The sequence below is a fragment of the Anas platyrhynchos genome, chromosome 11, assembly GCF_047663525.1.
Source record: "Anas platyrhynchos isolate ZD024472 breed Pekin duck chromosome 11, IASCAAS_PekinDuck_T2T, whole genome shotgun sequence".
NCBI lineage: Eukaryota > Metazoa > Chordata > Aves > Anseriformes > Anatidae > Anas > Anas platyrhynchos.
The window spans coordinates 22,440,694-22,463,706 of NC_092597.1; the positions used below are offsets into that span (position 1 = coordinate 22,440,694).

The 23,013-nt window shown below is 51.9% G+C and overlaps 1 protein-coding gene across 5 annotated transcripts in view; it reads right to left on the bottom strand.

Moving 5' to 3' along the window:
- Positions 1-23,013, bottom strand: part of IGDCC4 (immunoglobulin superfamily DCC subclass member 4) — an 84,461-nt gene that overhangs the window by 48,553 nt on the left and 12,895 nt on the right. For 2 of the 5 annotated variants that reach the window (XM_072043200.1, XM_072043201.1), the window contains exon 2: positions 5,895-6,224. In XM_072043200.1, coding sequence (XP_071899301.1) covers positions 5,895-6,224 — 330 coding nt within the window. Of the gene's footprint in view, positions 1-592; positions 785-5,703; positions 5,835-5,894; positions 6,225-23,013 lie in introns of those variants that run through there. The other 3 variants (XM_072043202.1, XM_072043204.1, XM_072043203.1) reach the window with 3 other exon arrangements.

A 23,013-nucleotide genomic window follows, 5' to 3' on the forward strand; every position in this document is an offset into this window, starting at 1 on the left:
GAAAAATAAATCAGCGTAAGGCCCCAGCTCGGGCAAACGGCTTCAGTGTTTTCAAATACACTCTGCAGAGCACTTTAACACGGCATGATTTCCAAGAACTGCATGAGCTTTTAAGCTCACGCTAGTGTATTTTGCTGGACCCAAAAGTTTAAAAGAAAATCCATCAAATGCAAGAGCACTTTCAGGTTGGCACCACTCAAACCACCTCCTCCTGGTGTCCATAATGCTCTGCCCATTGCACTCTTTTCACCCTACGAGTGTAAAAAAGAGAACTTTGGCAGTCTCTGAAGGGTCAACATGCCTGGAAATGTCACGAGGGGAGGCAGGAACATCCCTAAACAGATTAAATCTATTGATATCTGTTCCCTCTGCTCCAAGTCAGGTCACTTGTTTCATTAAAAGGCACAATCCAAGCGGATAGGATGGAGTCCCAAGTTTCCAGCTTATGCAGCCCATGGTGTGCGTGAGCAGCAATGCCACCAGCAGCAGCGAAAAGGCTCCATCACCTACAGCAGACAGCTCCTTACTCTTTTTTTCATCTCCTGTATGCAGTGTGCTAGGAGATGCAGGATGGCCGCCAAGCCAGACTTACCTCCACCTATTTTTCCACGAAGTACAAAGGGGTACAAAAGGCAGCAGTGTTTCCTGCGTCCCTGGGGTTCCCCAGGGCACAAAGCTGTCCCAAAGCTGCCACCTTCTCCTCCCCATCACCTGCCGGAGCCTGAAATTCGCTGCTGAGAACCAGTCCCTGCCCCACGCCTCCCGCCAGCCCCACACGCCTGCTGTGCTGGGCTCCAGCCCGGCTCTTCAAAAGCCCAGAGCCAAGAAATGCACCCGTGACGGATTGCTCGTTAGGGTGTGGAGGAGCGTGACTAAAGGGTGACCCTGATTAGGGAGCGCAGCGGCCAGGAGCAGCGCGGCTCCTTCAGCCCCAGCAAGGCCGAGGAAACCCTGCCTGGAGGCTCTGCTGGTGGAGTTGGGGACTGGGCAGCTCTGCTGCTGTGCCCTGATAGCATCAGGGTAGGGCCCGTGGGGATTGCTGAGGCCAGGCTGGGAAAAAAAGGCTCTGGGAGCTCTGGAAGGAGCTGAACGAGCCCGGCTGCGAAGGCCACGCACTGATGGATGAAGGAGGGGACAGGGAACAGGAGTTTCTTCTTCTGGGGTCTTTTGTGCACAGAAGGGGTGCCCGGGTGGAACAGAGGTGGCAGGAGATGCCTGGCACAGGCTCAGGGCTGGGCTGCGAGCTCGCTCCAAGGCCCCAGGGGTACTGGGGAGGGTCTGTGCTTAGTAAAAATCTCTGGCTGCAGGTGTGAAGAGCACCAGGAGAGCTCGCCCTCAGCACTGTGCCACAGCACCATGCTCTGCTCCGCTCCCCCTGCTGCTGGCACCTTAAACCCAGCTGGAGCCGCGGTGCCAAGGCTCCCAGCCCGGGGTGCCGGCAGCACGGGAAGCCCAGTGCCCTCCCCCTCTCCCCCCGGGCTGATCCGCACAGGAGGCCCCGAGCTTGGAAAAGCTGCCAGCCAGCAACACTACACCCCGGGCAGAAAATGCTGCCTATGCGAGGAATTCGGCCTTCTGAAACGAGCCTGCTGCTCTCTCCCACAGCGCTGTGCCCCCCGAGCCTCCACGTGCTCGCTCCCCGCGTGCCTTTCCTTATTATCGCTCGGTGTTTCTAAGGTGGGGGCAACTGCAGCCCACACTGACACCACATTCAGGGCTAAATGGGATGGGGAGGCAGCAGGGAAATGTGCAGGAAGCCCTGGGGGTGATTTGCCACGGCCCCACAGGGTGGAGGAGGCAGAGCCAGAGCTCAGGCTGCAGGGCTGGAGGGGCACGGGACCAGTGCTGCCCAGCTTTGTGGGGCTCAATCCTGCCTCTATACATTTGCCAGCTCCCCATCTACATCAAACAGCATCCAAAAGTCACACCGATGGATGTTCCAGAGCTCGTGCAGTTCTCTGCTGGAAGTTTTCTGGCCAGAGTGGTGGCAAGCAGGCAGAGACCCCCACTGAGACCTGGCTCCGCGCACAGGTCTCCACTCAGCTCCGCACCTAATCCACAAAACAGCATCAAACCCATAAAAGAAATCCTTACGATAAGCCCAAATCCCGTTCTCTCAGACGCAGTGCGTCACAGAGAGCAGCTCTCCTCGGGGAGAGGAGCACCAGCGTCCACGTGCACTCCTTGCTGCTGGGGCTGCTCCGCCAGCTGCAGCAACCCCAAACCTCGCCGTCAGCTGCTGCCAGCGCCGCGCGGTGCGGGCCCGTTCCCTGCAGGCACAGCAGACGTCTTCATCTGACAGCTACAATTACTGTAATTTTCCAGAACCTCCCTCGCACAAAATGTTTAAGCTAAATTAACAGCTTTAACAAATCTTCGCCAATGTAGTTATTAGCAGGTAGAAAGCTACACCTTCCCAGCACTACAACAACGCCCCTGGTGTTTCCACGTGGGGGGAAAGCCTGCAAACCTCACTCCTCAGCCGCCCCGGCTGCACACAGAGCAGGTATGAGCCCAGCAAGACCCCTCAGTCCCTCCTCCTGCCACCACCACGAGCTGTGGTCGGTGACACGGGTCTCAGTATGTGGGGACGAGGAGCGGCGAGCCGCAGGGCGCTGTTGTGCTGCACGTTTATCCAGCACAACACGAGCTGACACGTGGGTCACGCTGGAAGGGAAAGGATGGAGGTCATCGCAGTGTTTCTAGGTTTCCCTGGAAGGCTCTGACGTGGCCAAGACACCGGGTCACCACCGTGCGTGGCAAAGCCACCAGTCACCGCTGTCACCTGTCCCACAAGGGCTGCGCTCTCCAGACCTCCTCCTCCGGCTGTGGCCGTCCCCAGCAATCCAAGCCCTGGCCCAACGCTGTCTTGTGTGCTCCAGGTGACAGGCTGCACCCCTGGCACACGCGTGAACGTCTTCTTGGCAACTCCAACAGCAGCAGGGCTGCCTTTGAGGCCACCTTGACTGCTCAAGCATGGGCTGAGCGTGGTTTTCCTGTCTGCGTGCGTAACAGGAGGCTTATGCATTCTGGCAGCTGCTGTCAGACAAAAGAGCCATGGGGTTTTTGCCCCTGTTTCACTCCGTTCCTGTAACCACCTCCAGCAACCCACAACTTGGTGATCCCTCTTGGCACTCCGCTGTCACCTGGGCAGCCCCTGTCAATCCAGCTCTCCGGGGACGCTGTCTGTCTGCTCCGATCTGCCTCTCCGAGCCTCCCCACTCACCTCGGCCTGACGCCGAGCTGGAGAGCCAGCACCTGGGGAAATGCCAGAGCTGCCCTCGCTTTTGGGGCTATCGGGAGGGCAAAGCTGACTCCACCGTGTCCAGCAGAGTAGAAGAAGCCCTGACAAAGGCCACTCATTTCACTTAGCTCCTGCACACACTGCTGAACAACGTTGGTAAGGACCAGGCACGGCACAGGCAGGCAAGAGGAGAGGAGCTCATCCCCACCTCCACAGGGCTCCTGCCTGCGGGGAAGCCCTGCAGGATGTGTCCCAGTCCCCCTGGACTGCCTGCACACCCACTGCAGCAGGCGCTGGGCCAGCCCAGAGCTTCCTCCTGGTACTCTGCCTACACGGGGCAAGGACTGAACGAACAAAGAAACGACTCAAAGCACGAAGAGTCACGGGAGATGACTCGATATTATGAATACCAAATGTTCTTACTTGTCTTTGCAGCGCTGAGCAGAGCAGAGCCCAGCTCAGGATCTCCTGCCCGGGTCAGGAGCAGGGGCTGAGGCTAACGAAGCCTTCCTGCTGCTCGGGTTTGCTTCTTCTGCCTCGTGCTGGTCAGCAGTGCCCAGGGCAGTCAGCACAAAGAAGAACTCCATCCACACGTAAACAACTTTGGGCAGACTGCTGCATTCAGCCAGCAGGGAAAAAAAAGCCTTCAGGATCCTCGTTTGCACCAGCTGAATGCTAATGCGGCAAGAGCTTCTGCCCAACCCCGAAAAAACACAGCCCGAGATGCATTTCATTAATCAGTTCCCTCGCTGCTCTCCCTCTGGGAATGAATATTGTACATCAGGTGCATGTGTTTGCCACAGGAGCAGCACCTTCCTGTGCAGATGGCAGTAAGATGAGTACACACAAAGAGAGACAAGCTGCAGAGAGCTCACCTGAAATTCCTCGTTTCTGAGAGACCTGAAATTCCTCGTTTCTGGCTCCTCTGGAAAAACGCAGGGGAAGGGAAAGGCGATTCCAGTCTGCCTCCTGTTTTTGAGAGATCCTCGGCCCTGGCAAAGCCTTCGGCTGCTGTCAGGACTCCTGCTTCCTACAGCCATGCTCACAGAGGCCACACGTGCTTGGCCAGACCTGCACCCCCTGCCTGGGGTACCCAAATGTTAAACACATCACGATGTAACATGGGTGTTTGGACATCCTCTCTTGGCGTTCACCTACAACAGCCCTGAACACGTTCAGCAGCACCTCAGCCCCAATTTTCCTAGCCTGGAAACATATTTCAGGCCTGCCCCGTGCAGCCACATCCAGCAGCATTTACACAGGCGGCTGGACTAGAGGGAAGTGTTTCTGTGCTTGCATTATCTTCCAACCTCTCTTGTTTGGGAGGTCAAGGAATCATTTATTGACACTCGTGTACTTAAAATAGCTCCAGTAGCCATTTCTGCACAGAAAGGAATTTTATTCTTCAACGCTGCACAAAGATTTGGCAGTTCAGATCTTGGAGTGTTGTTCTGAGTCTGAACTGAAGCCCAGCCTGAAGAGCCCTCTCTTTCATCTCTTCCATTAGAGAGGGAGATTCACCTCAAAACAAAGCCTTAGCTCCAAGAGGAGACACGTTCTCTGACACACAGAGACGCCTGTCCCAGCTTTGTTGAGCACTGCCCTTCACTGTCGAGCTCTTCCCCTTGAATTCAGTAAATTCTTCCTGCAGCAACATCTGAGCAAACCCTCTGGCACCTACCACACTCACCTGCTTCCCAGAGCACCAGCTGCTGGGCTCAGCCCTGGGCACGCCATCCAAGTCCCCAAATCCCCTCTGTGCCCCTTCCCAAGTTGTGCTGCCTGCTCACCAGGAGCCCAGAGGAGACCAAGAGCAACCTGCAGACGGACAGGCCGATGTGTACGGCCAAATCCAGCACCTAAGACCTAGAGCCCTTTCCCAGCACTGCCATCCCCTCTGCTCTGGGCTACGACCTCCTCCCTGCAGCTCCCCAGTTGAGCTCTCAGCTCCTCACAGGATGAGTTTTTCCAAGCCCTTTGGAGACCAGACCACCCTGCCACCACAGACCGCGTATTTCATCAGCTTCCCATTTGCACTGGGCCCAGCACCAAGGAACACTAAACAGGGAGGGCAGCAGACGCCCCTAGCAGGCTGTTATTATCTAAGCTAGCGACCGAGAGCAGGGACAAAGGGGAACTTGGACCCCCTGTGTACAGTCTGGCCTGTTTCCAGTGCCTTCTGCCCTCACGCAGCCATCCACTTCCACTTGCCCATCTCTCAGTGATCAATTCTGATAACAGAGATGATGCTCTGACTCAAGGCAGTGCTCCTCATCTACGTCAGGGGGAAATAAGTCCGCCACGGCCTTGGCTGCGGCTGCCAGAGCTCTCAGAGCCACCTTCCCATGCAGACAGTGCTGACTCAAGGCTCTGAAGTGTTGATTTCCCTGCAAAAACAAGTGCTGGCTTTTGGAGAGCGAGGAGAGTCCTGTTTTTAATTCACAGCTGATGGCACTTACCTGGGAGAGTTGCACAGGATGTTAACAGAGGGTCAAGAGAGGCACATCACAGCTAATTTGGGTGCTATCCCAAATCCCACCCACGCATCATTAGTACAATTTCACTTCATAGACATTATCTTCAGCTCTCTGGGTGGTAACGGTCTGTACAAAGACCAGAGGAAAAGCAGACAAACATGAAACACACTTACTTGAAAATCTGACAGCAGCCGTTTGACTGGTGACAGCCCCTAGGGAGCTGTGAGACACGCAGGAGTAATTACCCTCAGCGCCTGCCCTCTCGGGATATTTGCTGTCCTTTGCCACCGCCTGGGACGAGATGAAGAGTGATCCATTCGGGAGCACACGCAGATGTTCCTGCTCCACTAACGGAAAGCCATTCTTCTTCCACGTGACATTGATCACCTGCTCAACGGGGGCCAGGTTGCAGTCCAAAACCACGGCTTGGTTCGGCTCCAGTATCACCTTTGCGGGACCAGCACTACAGCTCAGCTCCAGGGAATCCCCTTCCAGCAGCCTCCCTGCAAAGAAAAACAGACACTGGTTCCTTGGGGGTTTCTCCATCACACATCTCTCGGGCTGCAAGCACAGCCAGCACCACCTCTGCTGCTCCCCCTCGTGCCTAGCAGGCGCCTCTTCTCTCCATGCTTGCTTTTTTCCACGCTGGGTTCACACGGAGAGGAACACCTGGAGGAAGGTGGCAGGGCAGCAGCAGCAGCAGACACCCAAGATGCTGCAAGAGCCCCAACCTCTCCTTCACCTGCCAGAGCTGCCCGGGACAAGCGAGGGCTCTCCCACGTGCTGCAGATCTCAACCTCCTCGAAGGCTGATGAGCCCCCAGGAGGTGGCTAGCACAAGCCAGGGTGCTCGAGCCCAGCTTGGGAACCCCGTGCCAACAGCAAACTGGGTCCGAGGAGAGGCAGGATGGGTCAAAACATCCTCAGGGGGAACTGGCAGAAAGAGCTGGGAACCCAGAACAGCATCTCCCAGTTCACCTAGTGGGATTTTCATTTCAAAGGAAAGCTGACAAAAGAATGATTCACAACGTGCCCCATACCCAGAACAAATGCCCCGGATGCATTTTCCCCGCTGCCCTCGGGCACCCCTCCTGCTGCAGCCCGCGGAGCTCAGCAGGGCTCGGGGCTGGCCCATTTCCAAAGCCACGTCCCCGCAGGAGAGCTCCACCTCCGAAACAAGGCTCGGCGTTTCCTAAAAGAATATTGCCATTAATAAAATGCATTTGCCGTTAGAGTTCTCCAGAGACACTAAGTCAATGTTAGCTGGCAGCGCTGCTTCCACACACCAGCAATTTCAATCTCTGCCGTGCTCAAACCATCGCCATCCACTCTTTTTATGGCTCCGCTCCAAATTATTTTGTCACCGCTCCAATCAGAAATGTTTCCTGCCTCTATAACAAGTTTATCAACACTGGATATGAACCACATGGCTCCCTGCCCATCTCCTATCGCAGAAGGCTACAGATTAATTTTATAGGAATTCAAACACCCTATTAAACCTGCTACTACCTACTGCTGATAAAAGGGCCGCGTTTTAAAGGCGCGTGTGTTAAGCAGGCAATTAGGGGCAATGACACGCAGAATTACACGTGCGGGGAGATGGAATAATTTCGAGGCGTGTGTCGGGGACTACAGGTGCCCCCGAGGGAAGGAGCTCGCCCTGCCCATGCTCGGGGGCTCGTTTGGTGCCCACCCAAGCTGATAGGGACAGGTACACGCCAGACCTGCCCTGATTGCTGGTAGCAACCCACCAAAAGGCAGCCCCCAGCCACACCGTGCTTGTGGAGGCCTTTGAGGATCACAGCAAGCTACAAAACTCACTCACTGACTCCACAGGAGGCCAGAAGAAGTGGGGACAAAGCTGAAGGGGTGCTCTGGGAAGACACTGCCACTGGGAGCCTTCCATCCAGAACAGCCGCTGCAAAAAGCTGCATGAATCAGGAAAAACGAAGCAGGGAGCAAGTTCCCAACAAGTGCACGGCCCCTTGCCTCCTCCTTTAAACCCCTCTGCCAGGGACACCCATGGGCAGCCCCAGCACCACGGGCACCGATGCTGGAGGGGCCTCCCCTCACCTTCTTCCTCGCAGAGCTTCCCAAAACATGGGCACCCCGTGTGCCACCGGGCACCCAGCGGCTGTCCTCACCCCTCCAGACCCTCCACGGGCTCGTGCTCCGTGCCAGGCCCTCCTCCTCATCACTCAGCAACACAGCCCGAGTCTCTGTCCTATTTTCTGTTTCCCTCAGACCGCAATTAAAATGGTATTTTGCTGAAATTACTCCTCCTCTGCAGAAGGTGCAGCGAGATGGGGCAGCTGGCTGGCTCAGGGAGCCAGGAATAGAGCCGAGCTCTGCGCCGCAGCTTCCTACGCCAGCACAGGTCGGTAGGAAGCAATTATCAGCCTCTCAAACTTCAGTCTTTTAAATATCAGCCTGCTCGCGGCGAAGTAAAAACAGCATCGCGGCAGAAGAAACGCTTGGGTTTTTTTAAAAATACACGCTGAGGGTTCTATATCCCTAAATATCGCCCAGCTCTTTTCCTCTAAGGCAAAACCTGGCCGGGTCCAGGCTTCTAGTTGGTATGTTAAAGAAAAAAAGGGGCACTTAAAGAAAAAAGGGGCAAAACTCAGTGCCAGATTGCAGGGCTCACCCATGCCATCCTGATGGGCTGGTTCAGGCCTCGCTCTGCTAGATCAAGGGAGGAGAAAGAACCGGCAAAGGATCCCCCATGAAATACTGCAATTTTGGGGGGCAGGCCCTTTGCACACACAGTTGGAGCGGCACTGCAAAAAGCCTGCGGCCCTACAATGTTCACAGAATGGCAGCAGCTCTCCCTGATGAAGCAAAAAAATACCTTCCAGGCTCTGACAATGTAGGAGGAGGTCTGGTTCAAAACACCGCACTAAATTAGCGAGCCTGACAATGAGATAAAAGCCCTTTCAAGGGAAAGGATCAGAAGGGAGTAAAACTACTCCAAGCGAGATCAAAGACAAATGAAATCAGGAATGTTAAGTGCTTACAGAAGCTGCCGACTGTTTCCAACTTCCATTCTTCATCTCCCGGTGACAGAACTGGGAACGACCCTGCTCCAACACCCAGCCACGCGCAGCCTCCTGCTCCCCTTCAGCCTGATATGTACCGCAGCAGTAACAAATGCAGGGAAAACCACCCAGAAAAGCCACCTCCCTCGTCCAGCAGACACGGCTCCTCCAAGGGATGTCAGCAGCAGGGAGCTGGGCTTCTGAGCCAGAAGCCTTCCCACTTACCGGTTGAGGTTGTTCGGCTACAGACCCATGCCATGGAGCTGCAGAGCTTGCTGCTGCCTTCGGCTCCTCCTGGATGCAGCTTCAAGTGCCAAAGCCCGGCAGATCTGGAAGCTTTCGACTCATGGATCTCTAAATCGAGGGCTGCAAAACCTCGTAGAGCATTCCCCTAGGGAGGGTGACACTGCACGGATGTTCAAAGCAGGCTTTTGTATCACAGATGTGCCAGCCCACCAGTACCCAGAAATTACCTAACACAGCTGAGAACATCTCACAATAACTCTTTGGAAGGCAAAATGGGGAGTGGAGAGAAAGGAGCCAAAAGCAGAGAGGGGATTTGCAAGGAGAGAAGAGCAGAGCACTCTCAGGTAACCAGCACAGCTCATACTGAGCCCCACGAAGCCCAGCAAATTGCTGAGCTGTAACCAAGCAGACAGTAGTGGCTTCGAGACTGTAAATATATGTGCAAATAAATATTTGTGCACATATGGGTACAGAGAGCACATATATGCACGCACACAGTTGTGGTGGAACCACAAGTGTACTGAAACATCAACGTGCCCCGAAGTGGAGGGTCTTTGCTTGGATACTCTGTGGCCCCAGCTCCACAGGGGTATTTTATTCTCTCCCCTGTTGCTAATACCTAGGATACTTTATGCGATAATAAATAAATAAATAGAACAGCCCAAGAGAAAAATGTTCTTTTCCCACATCTACTTCCATCACTTCCTCTGCTCCCATTACCGCTCCATCCACCTCCGCTGTCCAGGCCCAGCCAAATAAATGGAAAAGCCTCCTGTTGAGTGGCAAAAAAAGAAACGGGGCCTTTTGGATGAATGCAGGATGTGAAATCTTCGTGGCACAGAAGCGTCCCCTGCCCTCTGCAGCAACCCCAAAGCAGACACCTCCAGCCCACACCTCCCCTCCCAAAGCATCCCAACGCAGCGCCAGCGCCCACTGCTGCGACCTCCTTCCCTTCGCACCAGACGGAGGCATCGAGCGAAGGGGAAAAAGAATCAATTCTCTGCTTTCCACGCTTACGGGGCTATAAATAACCAGGTGAAGCACGAGCTCGCAGCACAGCGAGGTTTGACAGATTCCTGACGTGTAATTACTCGGTCAGAGGCAAGACCCTCAGAGCAATGTTTTCCCATCAAGAATCGCGCTGCTCCGAGCCCATAAATCAGGTGGGAGCTCGCTCTCGGTGGCTGAGGCCGGCAGGGAAAACCACTTGTCTCCTTGTACATACGGTTATTTCCCTTCCCTGGGATTTCAGCACCTAAACCGAGGAGGAAGGACGCAGACAAGTTGAGATGCTTGTGGGGAAATTAAGGCTATCGGCAGTAAACGCATCCTTGAGCTCTGCGGGGCAGCACGAGCAAATAAAAGGGTGCTGTGCAACGCGAGGCTGTGTTTGGAGGAGGAGGAGGTGTGTTTTGGTCATTATTTGGAAAACAAAACCACGCTGGCATAAAGAAAAGGGGAGGCCCTTCTGTGTGAGCCATCGGTGCGTCTGTGCCTCTTCATAGAGCATCTCGCATGGCTGGCATCAGGAGGGATTTGTTCCATCAGCTGACTCAGTAAAAGCACCGTGACCAAAATACTACTACAACAGGGTGCTTGACATTATGGCTTGGGGACACCCACCACCCTGCAGCAGAGACCCCAAAATTGCTGCCCTGCTTGCCCTGAGAGCCCCACAGCCACAGGACCAGAGGGGACCCTGCGAGACCTGAGGTCCCAAGGCACTTTGGGCTCTCCACCACCCACCCCAGACCCTTCCGACAGACACACGGGGCAGCCCTGACAAGGTTTAAGACCTTAGCTTCAAGACAGGGCTGAGCGGGGCCCCAGGATCAGCTCGAGGCCAGGATCCAGCCCACGGACAGCCTCCAGCGCCTCCCCCCCCCAAAAAAAACCTTTAACGCTTCCAACCCAAAGCAAACAAAGCTGCGCCGAGCCAGACAGGACCCGTTACAGCGCAGGCCTTGGGAGATTAATACTTCACAGGGAGCAAAGTCCAAGGGTTTCGAACCTGACACACTTCCAGGGCTGACATCACTTGGAGCTCTTGGCAGCCGGAGGTTTTCCTGGGGAGCCGCGGCGGCGCTGCAGGTCCCGCAGCCTGGAGCCCGGCCAGCCCCTTTCCTATCCCCAGCACATCTGGAGCTTTGGTAGAGCCTCGTGCACCTTGCAGGGCTCTGGCCAAGGAAAACCTTCCCAGGAGGAGCGAGGAAAGAGGCTGGGACGGGGCAGAGGGCTGCTCGTCGTGTGTGTTCTGCGGGATGCGGGGCGCTAAGGGGGAGAAGGAGGAGGGCTGCTCCCTCCCCTCCGCACCCCGCGGGTGGTGGCAGGGAGTCAAGGCGCAGTTAAAGCCTCGGCGCCGTCGCCTGTCTTAATTTATGTATTTATTTTGGATGCTGAGCTCGGGGAACTCAACAGCACAATTAATCTCATTTAAGTGGGAGTGAACAGCACCAAAGGAAAACCGGAGTTATTGCTTCCAAAAGGGTTTTCCTATCAACAAGCCGACTACTGTGCTATTATTCTGCCGCAATGTCACCTTCTGCTGATGCTCTTCAGATGCTCTGAGAGCCGTAGAAAATCTTTAAGTTCCCATTGTCTAAGTCAGAGAGCAGCTATACTTCAGCGTGTCCCCATGAAAGCAACACAAAGCCCTCTTTCTTCTCGGGAGCCTTATGCACTGACAATTAGAAGTCAATAGCTTGGTCTCAGTCTGTTTTAGGGCAACTGCACTTGCCAAGGAGCAACCCAGAAAGAAATCTGGACGGAGATCTCAGACTAAGGCTGCACCCTGAGCACTCAGCACCGGCAGCACCAACAGCAGGGCCCAGGGAGCTGTGGGGTCAGAGGCTCCAGTTCACAAAAATTCAGCTTCCATGATCTCCATCAGCATCTCAAAGACCAGTAAATACCAAGGTTTTCTATCTTTTTTTTTTTTTTTCCCCCCCCAGGAAACATTCTTCCACCCAGCTGTAACAAGACCTGAGACAGAGGGGTCAAGATCTTCACGTTCTCTCCCCAGCACCACCACCAGATGTTACTGGAGCTTTCCAGCTCGTAAGGCAACACGAGCGAGCTGCAAATAAGAAAGCAACACCTTCAGCCTGTGCTCAGCCTCTCTGGAACAGGAGGCTCCTAAAAGTACCTTCAGGGCTGCTGGAAAGCTCATTTTATTAGCACTCAGTAACCACGCGCAGCTGAGCGATCCCAGCGCTGAGCAGCCCTTGCCAGCGGGGGACAGGCCTTACCCTGTTCCTGCACGTAGCAGGGCCTGGTGGTTTATTTAATAATGCACCACCTCCCACTGCTGCGGGGATATTTATCCAGCCGGCAGCCAGGGACTCTCAGATCATCCCTGTCACCCAGCAGAGCCCAGCCTTGAAAGGAGCAGCCGGGTGCCTGCAGCGCTCTTGCACCACGCTGGCTGCCCCTGCTCAAGGGGTTCGGTATGGTGCCGTGCCCTGCACACCCTGCACGGAGCTGCTGCAGGGCCTCTCGTGTCCCTAAACATGTAGGAACCCAGGGTGAGTGCTGTAGGGTGAGCACGGTCCCGTGGAGATGCCCAGCAGCTGGCTGGTCCCACCAACTCAGCTGGTTTTGATGGCTGCAGAGGGATGACAGCTCTGGAACTGCATTTTAGACATTTGTAGGATGGTCACAGCACCTTGCTCTGAAGTTTTTAGAGGGTCGGGGTCCAGACAGTCTTCTGAGTGAAGTGCTACCTGGGAGCAAACACACCCGAGCCCTACTAACTGCATCCATCCGAGCAGGTGAGCTGTGGGGTCCCCTGGAGAGGTGAAAGCAGCCCGGTTACTGCAACAAACCCAGTGGAGGGAGCATGCTGCCGACAAAGATACCCTCTTCCTACAGCCCTGCTTCACTTAATTATAAGGATCTTTGCCTCTCACAATTCTTTACGAGGCTTTGTGGCTTCGGGACATCGATCCGAAGCCATCATAGCGGTCCATTATTATATTTTCACATGTATACAAAGCCCTTCCATTTAAAAGTTAAATTAATCACAACTTATCGATTTGTTGTAGCAGGCTCTAAATGCAGCTCTGCCTAAAGAACCACGCTGGGCAAGAGGCCCTCGTCTTTGTTCTGTTCAAACCCCCAGTTAGAAACAGGAGCAGAAAGGATGGCACGAAAAAAAGGCGTTATCTAAACCAAACACAACGCCACATCACTGCTCACACACCACATCCGCAAAGCTTGATATTATCATCTAAAGCTGTGATTAAGGTAAATAGGTTAATGACTAGATTCACTTAGATAAAAAGCAAAAGCTGCCAAAGCCCCGGGTAAACGAGTAGCTCTGAGTATAAATACCACGCGCCAGGCATCAAGGAAATAAAGCAGCAGCAAAGGTTTCCATCCCAGTGGTTTTAAGGACATTTCTGATGCCCCTAATGCTGAAGCCAGCTGCAGCTGCCCAGGACCAGAGCCACCAACCCACGGTGGATGTCACCTTGCTGACTCAAAAGTGGCCCATCAAAGGCTAGAGCTGATTTCTACGAAGGAAGAAGTGCTCTCATGCTTCAGTGCAATCATCAGGTTTGCCAAAGCCCCTTATCCACAGATGACAACTACCAGATAGGGATAAACGCAAAACCAGCCCTCAGCAGAGCTCAGTTTCGTCGAGGTGTGTGTTATTCTAATGCATCTCCTGCAAACAAATGGTCCAGAAAGATGAAACAAATCGATAGCAGTAATAATTTATTCATTGCGTTGAATTGTCAATGGCAATCATAATGCTGAAGCGCTTGACTCTTTCGTGAAGGTTAAGTCCTTGTTATTTCCTCCTCTCTGACCCCAGAAAAGCTTTAGAAACAGCAGCTGAAGGCAAGAGGAGGCTAAAATCTAGACTTGTTAAGCCAAGCCTTCTTCAGGTCCTGTCCCCACTGCTGGGAGCAGCACAGGGGGAGCAGCCCCAGTACCATCAGCAGCAGCCTTCCTTGCACTGAAGAAGTTACTGAAGTGCCAAAGTCAAAGGCTAAAACCCCTGAAAACCACTTCACAATCCCACCTTGCCCAAACCAGGGAGGGCTGAGCTGCTTCTGCCCCTTCCCCACCTGCTCCACGCCAAGCACCCGGCGTGCAAACATCTCTGCAGAACCCTCCTTCTCCGAGCTGTCACCCTGCTCCTCTTGAAAAGCCAAGAGGGAACAGCTGAGAGCAGCTCTGCCGAAGCTGCTGCAAGCGTGGGATGCACGGGGAGCTCAGGACAGGGCCTCGGCTTCGCCTTCATAAATGTACAGTGTGGAGGCAGATTAACATTACAAGCTTGAACAAACACACTGGAACAATAACGCATCAGAGTCCTGTAATTGGGCCCTGAAATACACTTACCGAAAAATACAGACCAGCTGCAACGTTGGAAATGCTCCTAATGCAATCCAAGGTAATTATTGGTAACAGACCATCAAACAAGTGCATTAATATGCTCTGATCAGAGAGAGAATCAGATGGACAGTCTGGCACAGCAGCTTGTACCTGCAAATTATGTAAATTATTTGAAAGAGCAAAGCCCCAAAGCCCTAGAAACACTAACTGTAATGAAAGTTATTAAATGCTATTTTTGCTAGCTGCTGGTGTTAACAGTCTAAGGCCCATTTGCCGAGGTAACTGTAATTTTGCTGCCGAGCTGAATAAGCCTGATATTTGCCATTTTAAAGGGCTCCATCAAGCTAAAATGACTGGCTCAGATTTGCATGATTTCGTGGGCAACATTTAAACACATAACTACTTTTGGCATTTTCTCGCCGATGTTAGAGAGGAAATCCAGTCATTTGGGTTCTGTGAGATGCAGAAGTTCCTGTTTTTATTTCATGCATCATCGCCACGTTTGATCTGCAAACATCACAGGAGACTCTGAACCGATCTCCTGGTACAATGTTATCTATTTTTGTACTTGAACTATTTAAGTTTAGCGTATTTTTAGGATATACTTTCATCTTTCAACGCCTGAGAAAGCTAAAAACATGCAATACGATACAATCTTCACTGTTATGCCTCTTGAGAATAGTCACTTAACTAGAAACTAATATTATCAGACAAAATACACAAAGATCCTCCACCTATGGGCTATAATTAAAACTCCAAGTACATTTTGTGGCTGGTTTCCTCTCAGTTAGTGACTTTATGACTCAGAAAATAAATAAATAAGAACACAATAAATGGAATAATATTCAGCTCCAACAGCGAGTATCTCATCTGTCAATTCTTCATTACCCTACAGAGGAAAAAAATAAGCAGCACATCCAATTTCAAACCCTGGGAAAAAAACAAATCAAGGCACAGAGGAATGGAACAACATCCCCACTGCAGGGCTGAAGCTAGCACCAAATAAACCTGTATCCTCTCAACCAACGATGCTTCAGCCTCTGCACCTCAGGCTGATATAGGCAAAATCATACAATCATTAAGGATTGTATGATTTTGAAAGAATTTTGAAAGAATTCATGATTATGAAAGAATTTCAAGATCATCTGGTCCAACTAACGCCCCACGCAGCCCCACTGCAGTGTGAAGGAACATCCTGGCCTCTTCTGCTTTTGAAGACCTCCAGAACTTGAGCCATGCTTTGTAATTTCCAATGCAGGACACCGTCTGCTCCCAAAGACTCTCCCAACTCCGAGGCATGAGCACAAACCCGGCGAGCACCAGCATGGTCCCCAGGGGGGTGCAGTTCAGTGCCCAATTTGCTTCCCAGTAGGGTGGGCATAGTGAGCATCACCACGGAGTGCAAGAAAGCTCAGAGGCAAGGACACAAGGAAGGGTGTGCTACAGGGAAAAGAGGACACAGGCCCTTTGAATCTGCCCTTCCTTGGGTGTATAAAGCCTGTGAAGGAGGACGATGATGACAACAGCCGGTGTAATTTCTTGGTTGTCTCTGTCCACACTCACCAACCCTGCACCAGGACGCACAGCTCCATTTGCAGCCAGCCAGAAACAAGGGGCACGACTGCAGGCAGCGGGGAAACGCTCCTCCACCACGTGCACTTCCCCCTTCTCGGGCTCCGCTTCCCGTTGCCTCGCCTGTCATTAAAAGGGACTTGCACCGTGCTGCCAAAGGATGCGGTGCGATCAAAACAGCCGTGAGAGCCCTGAAAAGCACGTGGAAGCACAGCTCAAGAGATATTTACGAGCGCAGACCAGAACAGCACCAACTCTCCCGAGTATTTCCACTATTTACACTGAGATCAGAAAATTAAAATGATATTTTACGCTTAATGGCTCGAACAAGACCTGCGAAGTCCTTCTCGCGGTCCCATTTACAACAAACGCCAATGACAGAGCAGCAGATGGTCAGAAACACTCCCCTAGAATATTCAGGCGATTCAACTTGAATCCGTGCCCAAATCATTTAACTTTAATGGATTCTTTCATTAACAACCAAAGAAAGGGAATATGGTTGCCAGGACATTAAAATCACTTTTTCAATTATACTGTTATAAAATCGAACAAATTAGCTGTAATTCTTAGCTGAAGCCTAAATGGAAGCACGACTTTATGAAAGAAATGAAAATTGATTTGGATTAGTGGGCATCAAGGGCTTTTTAAAAATTAACAAGATTCTTATGACTTCATAGCACGGATGGATTAGCTGGAGGTTTCACTGCCCCGCGTTTGTTACCTGCCAAAGCGCTGCAGCTGGCTTCACAGCATTTGTTACAGCAGGTTTTAATTAGGCTGAGGGAAGAGGATGCAAAGATAGGAGCTGGAACCAAATTTCTGGAGAAGCTGGGCGGTGCCCGAATTCACCCCTTGGACCTGGCCCAGAAGAGTCTTGGCAAAAAATGGGAAAATCAAAACCTCTGAGCTTTAGTACAATAGGGACTGCAGGCTGGGTGATTTCGTTTGGGGTGGTCTCACTGTAGGATCAAAGCAAAAGTGCATTAGATGCCTCACAAAAAATAAATATCAAGCCCAAGATGCAAAAAAAAAAAAAAAATTAAAAAAAAAATCACAGCCTTTATACAGACTATTAAAAAACAAACCAAACAAACAGGTAAGAATAACCACAGAAGAATGATCAAGAAAGAGCAATTCATAAAGGAACCAGGAGCTGTGACATGGGGCAACAGAATATAGCTCTCAGATACAAGGGAACTACAACAGAGCAGTGGGGTCACCCTAGGAAGGAAGAAAAATTGCCTCTCTGATGTATATTACAACCTTAATGAATGAAACATTCACTGAACACAGCTTACAAGGATCCTTGGATGATTTTTTTAAATTAAAAAAAAGGAAGGTGGCAAGGTGGCACTACAATCCTGCTCTGGGTGCTGAGACACAGACGGGATGTTCTAGCACACCCCAAACATCCCCGGGACGATGCAGTGCCACAAGCACCTGCCAGCTGGCAGAACTGGCCTCGGTAAGGTAAATGCAGCAGAACATTTCAAAACCATTTTCATGAACTCTTGCAACATGAAGCACTTTAGATGATTCCCCCTTTACCAGTCAGCACTTCATAGTTAGTTATTTCCCCTCTTTATTGCAACACAGTGGTTGACAATTTGCATCAATGAAAGCTGGCTTGAAAAGTTGATCTTTCTTTGGACAATCCGGGATATTCCCTCTTTGCCATATTCCCAATTTGTCACCCCATATCTGGCTCTCTGATGTGTCACAGGGTGGGATTTTTCAATATGTACCCAGCTCTTCCCTTTGAGCCAAGCCTTGCAGTGTAACCTGTGCTCTCCGTGTACTTGTTAGCTGTTTTTGGATGTAAGGAAACAGAACAACACATCCTAATACAGAAGCTGTCCAGCTCCACCTGCCTTCAAATTCTTTCAGGGGTCTGAAAACCAGGGGACCCCTTGGTTTTCTGTTGTAACTCATGTGGCAGGATTTAGCCTAGTGGAATAGCAACTGTATAGGCAAATAGAGCACTTGGAATTAAGAGGTTTTATCTTAAAAAAAGACAGCTACTTGCAAAGCTTTGAGTTAGAGTGTTTTAAGAGAGGACACCCCCAGGTGCAACTATCACTGCCTGTGATTTTTCTGTAAGGCAAAGCAGAACTGGCCTAAGCAATGTTGTGTTTTTTTTTTTTTTTTACTGTTCCGCCACTGCAGTGGAATAGGAGCATTCACACATCAAATCACCGTGCTTCTGCTGAATGGCAGCAAATGCCAGAGTAGGAACAGTAATTTCCAGCTAAAAGCGCAGGAACTTCCTGACCCAAGCTGCCTGACACATCCAACCAGCACAGATGAAGACATTTGCCCATACCTGTGAAATCTGGCCTCCCACGATTGTGCTACTCACAGGCAGAAAGCTGTGCACACGCAGCACCTTCCTGTACATCAGCGGGAATTTAACAGCGCCTATGGGGGCTTCTGAATATCCACTTTGATTGTCTCTGAGAAGAAGCTTATTATTATTGCAATTATTAGCAACAATTATACAACTATTATATATGTTAATATATGTCAACAGAAGAAGGATATTAACATATTCTCTACAGGGTATTCCACAGAATTAATGAGATCGAGTAATGAGCCTAACCTCTCTGACATCTCGCTGATGCTTATTTCTAAGCAAGCTACCGAATTCAGCAGGCATCTGCTCCGGCAGAGCATCGGGGCTGCAACTCAGGACCTGCAGGTCAAAGGGACACGAATGCTGATGAACAAAGTTTGTGCCTGGCTCGAGGCAGCGATGGAAAAGGTAGACATGTATTTGCTTCGGGTACCCGTGCTAGAGAGCTAGCACCCTCTTCCACAGGGCTGGCAGACAGTTTTGAGCAGCCACATCTCACAGCACGCCAGCTGCCTGCTGCAGTGAATGCCAATCAGCCCCCGAGAGCTCTCTGCCATCGTCACGTTAATTAAAGCACATCTCAGGGCTGGCCCTACCTCCAGTCCCACCTCTTCGCGAAGACCTTCAGTGCTGCAGGCTGGAGGAGGAGACTCCAGCGAGGCTGCTGCTAACCAGATGATGTTTTGCTCGTGGTTTTAGCTGGCACACAGGGCTTCTCATCCTCTGACACCTTCCCATCTCTCTCAGGGGGGAAATACTGAGAAATAAACTCTGTTCAGTGCCCTGAGAATAGATCAAGGCAGCCTTAAAGACAGGGAAATACGCCCCAGGGCCCTCAGGCCAGCCACAGGGGCAGCCAAGGGAACTTTTGGATTACTTTACAACTTACCACTCCTACAAGCTGGCTACTTGGTAAGAAGAGAGAACTATTTCAGCAGCAGACCCTAAAAGCCCTAATTCTGGTGTACTGAAATCAGCAACAAGATTCCCACGGACTGAGGGTGGAAGATGCAGCCCCAGAGAAGCTGCGAACAAAACCAGCATCTGTGACTCCCCCATGAGACCCCCAGCACACAACGGTGTAAAAATTACACACACGGGGACCTGATGTTGCCTCCTGGAAAACAATTTTGGAGTTTTTCTGCCTGCATTTCGAAGCACACCGCAGTTGTCCTAGGAAAGCCCAGGGGGGACGCTGCCGGGGACCTGCTCCTGTACCTCACTCAGCCTGCGAGCCAGACAGCGCTGTCAAAGGGCAAAGAATACACTCTGCAAACAAAACCTCTTTGTTCCTCTAATTTTGTTCCAGTTAAGTCAGTTCAGCTGTTCCATACAACCAGTCAAAAACATTCAGCATTTCCCAAAGTATTTTAAGACTTCAAAGTTGGAGGTTTTATTTTGACAGTTTTTAAACTGCACAGCTTCTTTTTTTCTTTACAGATTTTTTTTTTTGCATTAAAAACAAAGCTGTTTAATAAATTAAGCTCCAACACAACCACTGCCACTCTGCTTTTATCATGGCTCCAATTAAAAAACTGTTTCTTGAAGACAGCTAATGGCTTCTGAGAAAAAAAAAAAAATCACCAGGGTGTTTCACTGAGAACGTTTCCAGTAGACTCCATTTGTTAAAACTTGTGATTAAGACCAAACTCCCAGTACAGCTGGCTCAAAACTGGGGCATTTAAAGTTTGCCCAAGCTGCTGATCTCAACTCTGGACTTCCCAGCCTTAAATGAATGTGTTCACCCTAAAAAAACCAAACTGGTCTCTGGGTCCATTTGTGCACCTCCCACCTCAAGCCGTGTCCATAGCTGTGATCCCTCTGCCACAGTAGGGCTGCGGCAGAGGAAACCAACCCTTTGGGAAGGTCTGGGGAGGGTCTGTGACCCCAAAAGAAGTGGGGAACGGCTGCTGTAGGCACAGGAGGCACGTGAGGTTCCCCTATGTGCAGGTAGATGCTCACAGTTACCTGGGCACAACAGAAATGGTGGCAAGGCTGAGAAAAAGCAGCAGGCAGCAAATACCTCCCCGGCATGCACTGATGAGGAAAACGCAGGAAAAAACATTATTTAGCAGCTCAGCAGCCAGGAGCTGATGGGGAGCAGGCTGTTCCAGAACAAAACCTTTTCCACATAACCACCCAGGCAACAGATCTGACCTTTTCATCCACGGCAAGCAGGCAACCCGCCGCTGAACTCATTACCGCGGGAGCTCTGCCCCTCAGAACTGTTTTGTTAGCAGGCTCGGGGCCGGGCCTGTGTTGACACCGATCGCCTCCTGTCAGGAACAGCTCGGGGACGAGACCTGTGCTGAAACCAAACCTGCCTGAACTCTCCCCACGTAACGTGAGCTTCGCACCCTGGTGCTGACGCTGTCCTGACGCCGAGCGGGGAGCCGGGCAGGCAGGCGAGGAGCCGCTGTCTTCAAAAGCAAACAAAAGAGGGTTCTAAACATTAATTAGCTTCCAGCCGCCGGGTGCGATCGCAGCTTTGCGAGCACACCTCCGAGGGCTGCTTCCGAGCAGGGCTGGGGCTCGGCACCATCACGGTGCCAGCAGCTCAGGCCCTAATCCCATCGTTTGGAGGCCAAAGCTCCGCTCGCACGGTTCACGGCGCGGCCCCCAACCAGCTGTGTCAGCACAAGCGAGGGAGCGGGATCAAGCAGCCGTGGGGAGGGAGCTTTTAAGCCAGCGACACTGCCAAATGCTTCATATCACAGCCCTGCCGATTTGCATTTCTGCCTTGGGCCCCATCTGTAGCTTCCCATCCATGTAAAAGCCGTCCCCGGGGAGGAGGAAGGCCACTGTCCATTTGTTCGACACATCCCAAGCGCGTCCAGTTTCAAACAAGCGAGGTGGTGAAACCCCTAACGCTAATCTTTTTGGGGAGGTTCTGCATCTCTTGTCATCTCGGGGGGGCAGAGTAAATCAGAAATAGAGCCTAGAAGGCAGGTCTCCAAACGTAGCCTCAGTTAAATCACTTTGCAGTAACACGTAAGGAATAAAGTGTCTTCAGAACATGGTTACATCCTGTTCCAGAAGCCTTAATGGGCCATATTTTTAGCCCAGGAACAACCTGAAAGCCAGCACAGACACACTGCAGCACTGAAACTGTGTCACTGCAAAGCTATTTCATTACCAGCCACAGCTCTCCTCACACAGAATTTCTTCCATGAGCCCAAAGGAGCTGCTGCAGGGTTTTTCCAGCGTGCACCTGTGTAGGGTAGCCAGGAACGAGCCCAGTTCACCGTGTAGAAGTTGAGAACCAGGAGAAAGAAACCAAGGAACACAGGAGATGGGTCCTTTGAACAAACAGGGCTCAGCAGAGGTCACTGCAATGACTTGGAGCTGGAGGAGGGCCAGGGCACTGTGCAGGCATCTGTTGGAGATCCCACCCAGGCGCCAGGCAGGCATCCTCAGACACGTGCTGGCTGCAGGAGCGGGGCAAGCGGGAGCTCAGGCTGCGACCACACATCCTCCTGGGCTCCCGGTACCTGCAGCAAGGAGCTGCCCAGCACAGCTGAGGAGTTAACGCTGCACTCGAGTGAGCACAGGGTGCCAAGGAGCTCTGCACCAGCCTTTTCCATTGAGCAGCTCTGGCAGGGACTGCGGGCTGGGCTGGGAGCAGCCAAATATCTTCCTCTTCCAAAGCACTGCAGATCAGGAGCCTGTCCTTGAGAAGAAGCCCACGGTGCTGACAGCACAAAACAAGCAGGGGGTGATGCTGGTGGTCCGTGTTTTACAGGGGTTTTAGTGTGGGTGGTGGGCAAACCTGGATATAAAAGGGATCCAGAAATGTCAGTGCCAGGTACCCCAAGGTCATTTCTGCTCACACAGAGATCTGAACAATTCAGCAGCTCCTGCAGCAGCTCTCCTGAGCCCTGGCCCTGGCCTGGACACTGCTGGGGACTCCTCCAAGGCTCACAAGGTGCAGGATTGCTGCTCCTACCCTGTCCAGCTGATGCCCCCTGGAGCAATGTGAAGACAGGGCTAGGGACAGGCACAGCCCCAGCCCTCACCACGCGTAATTCTAGGGGTAGGAGAATCTGCGTCGCTGTCCTCTTCCCTCCGAAGGGCAAACAGGTCACAGAGATGCCCTCGGCAGATGCTGGGAAAGCTGAGACCCTTTGAGGTTTGTCTGACGCAGAGGGGCAGCATGAGACTTTGGTGGCTCTCAGCCTGCAGAGACAAATTTCACCGTGCTTTTCTGAAAGCTGCTCCTTCCTGCATGATCCTGGAGGAGGGCTGGAGCAAGAAAGCACCCACACGGTCCTTATCTCCCTCATTAGGGAGGAAAAACATTGCCCAAGAACCTAAAATTGGCTTCTCCTCGGAATCAGCTGCAAAGCTGTCTCAGGAAAGGTAAGGTACGTTATCTGCCGGCAGCCCGACCCACTCCAGTGTGATACAGAATAATAAAGCCATTAGTTCTGTGCAATCAGACTATTACACTGTTGTTTTACATGGCAATAAGTTAACAGTTCCTCACTGTTTGCTTTAGGAAATCTATTCCTTGAAAGGTCTATAAAATTATGAACTCTTGCTCCAGTTTGAAAACGTAGGCACGAGCAGGGATTCCTGGCCTCTAATAAGTCCCATTCCCCTACCAGCAAACACCAGCTCGTAGGAAACATCTTTTGTTTATTGGAAGCAAATCGCAACGTGGACGTTTTAAACAAAAAGAAGGTGGGAGGCTGAGGGGAACAGACTATGTTTTCCACTTTCATTTTGCCTTGTGTCT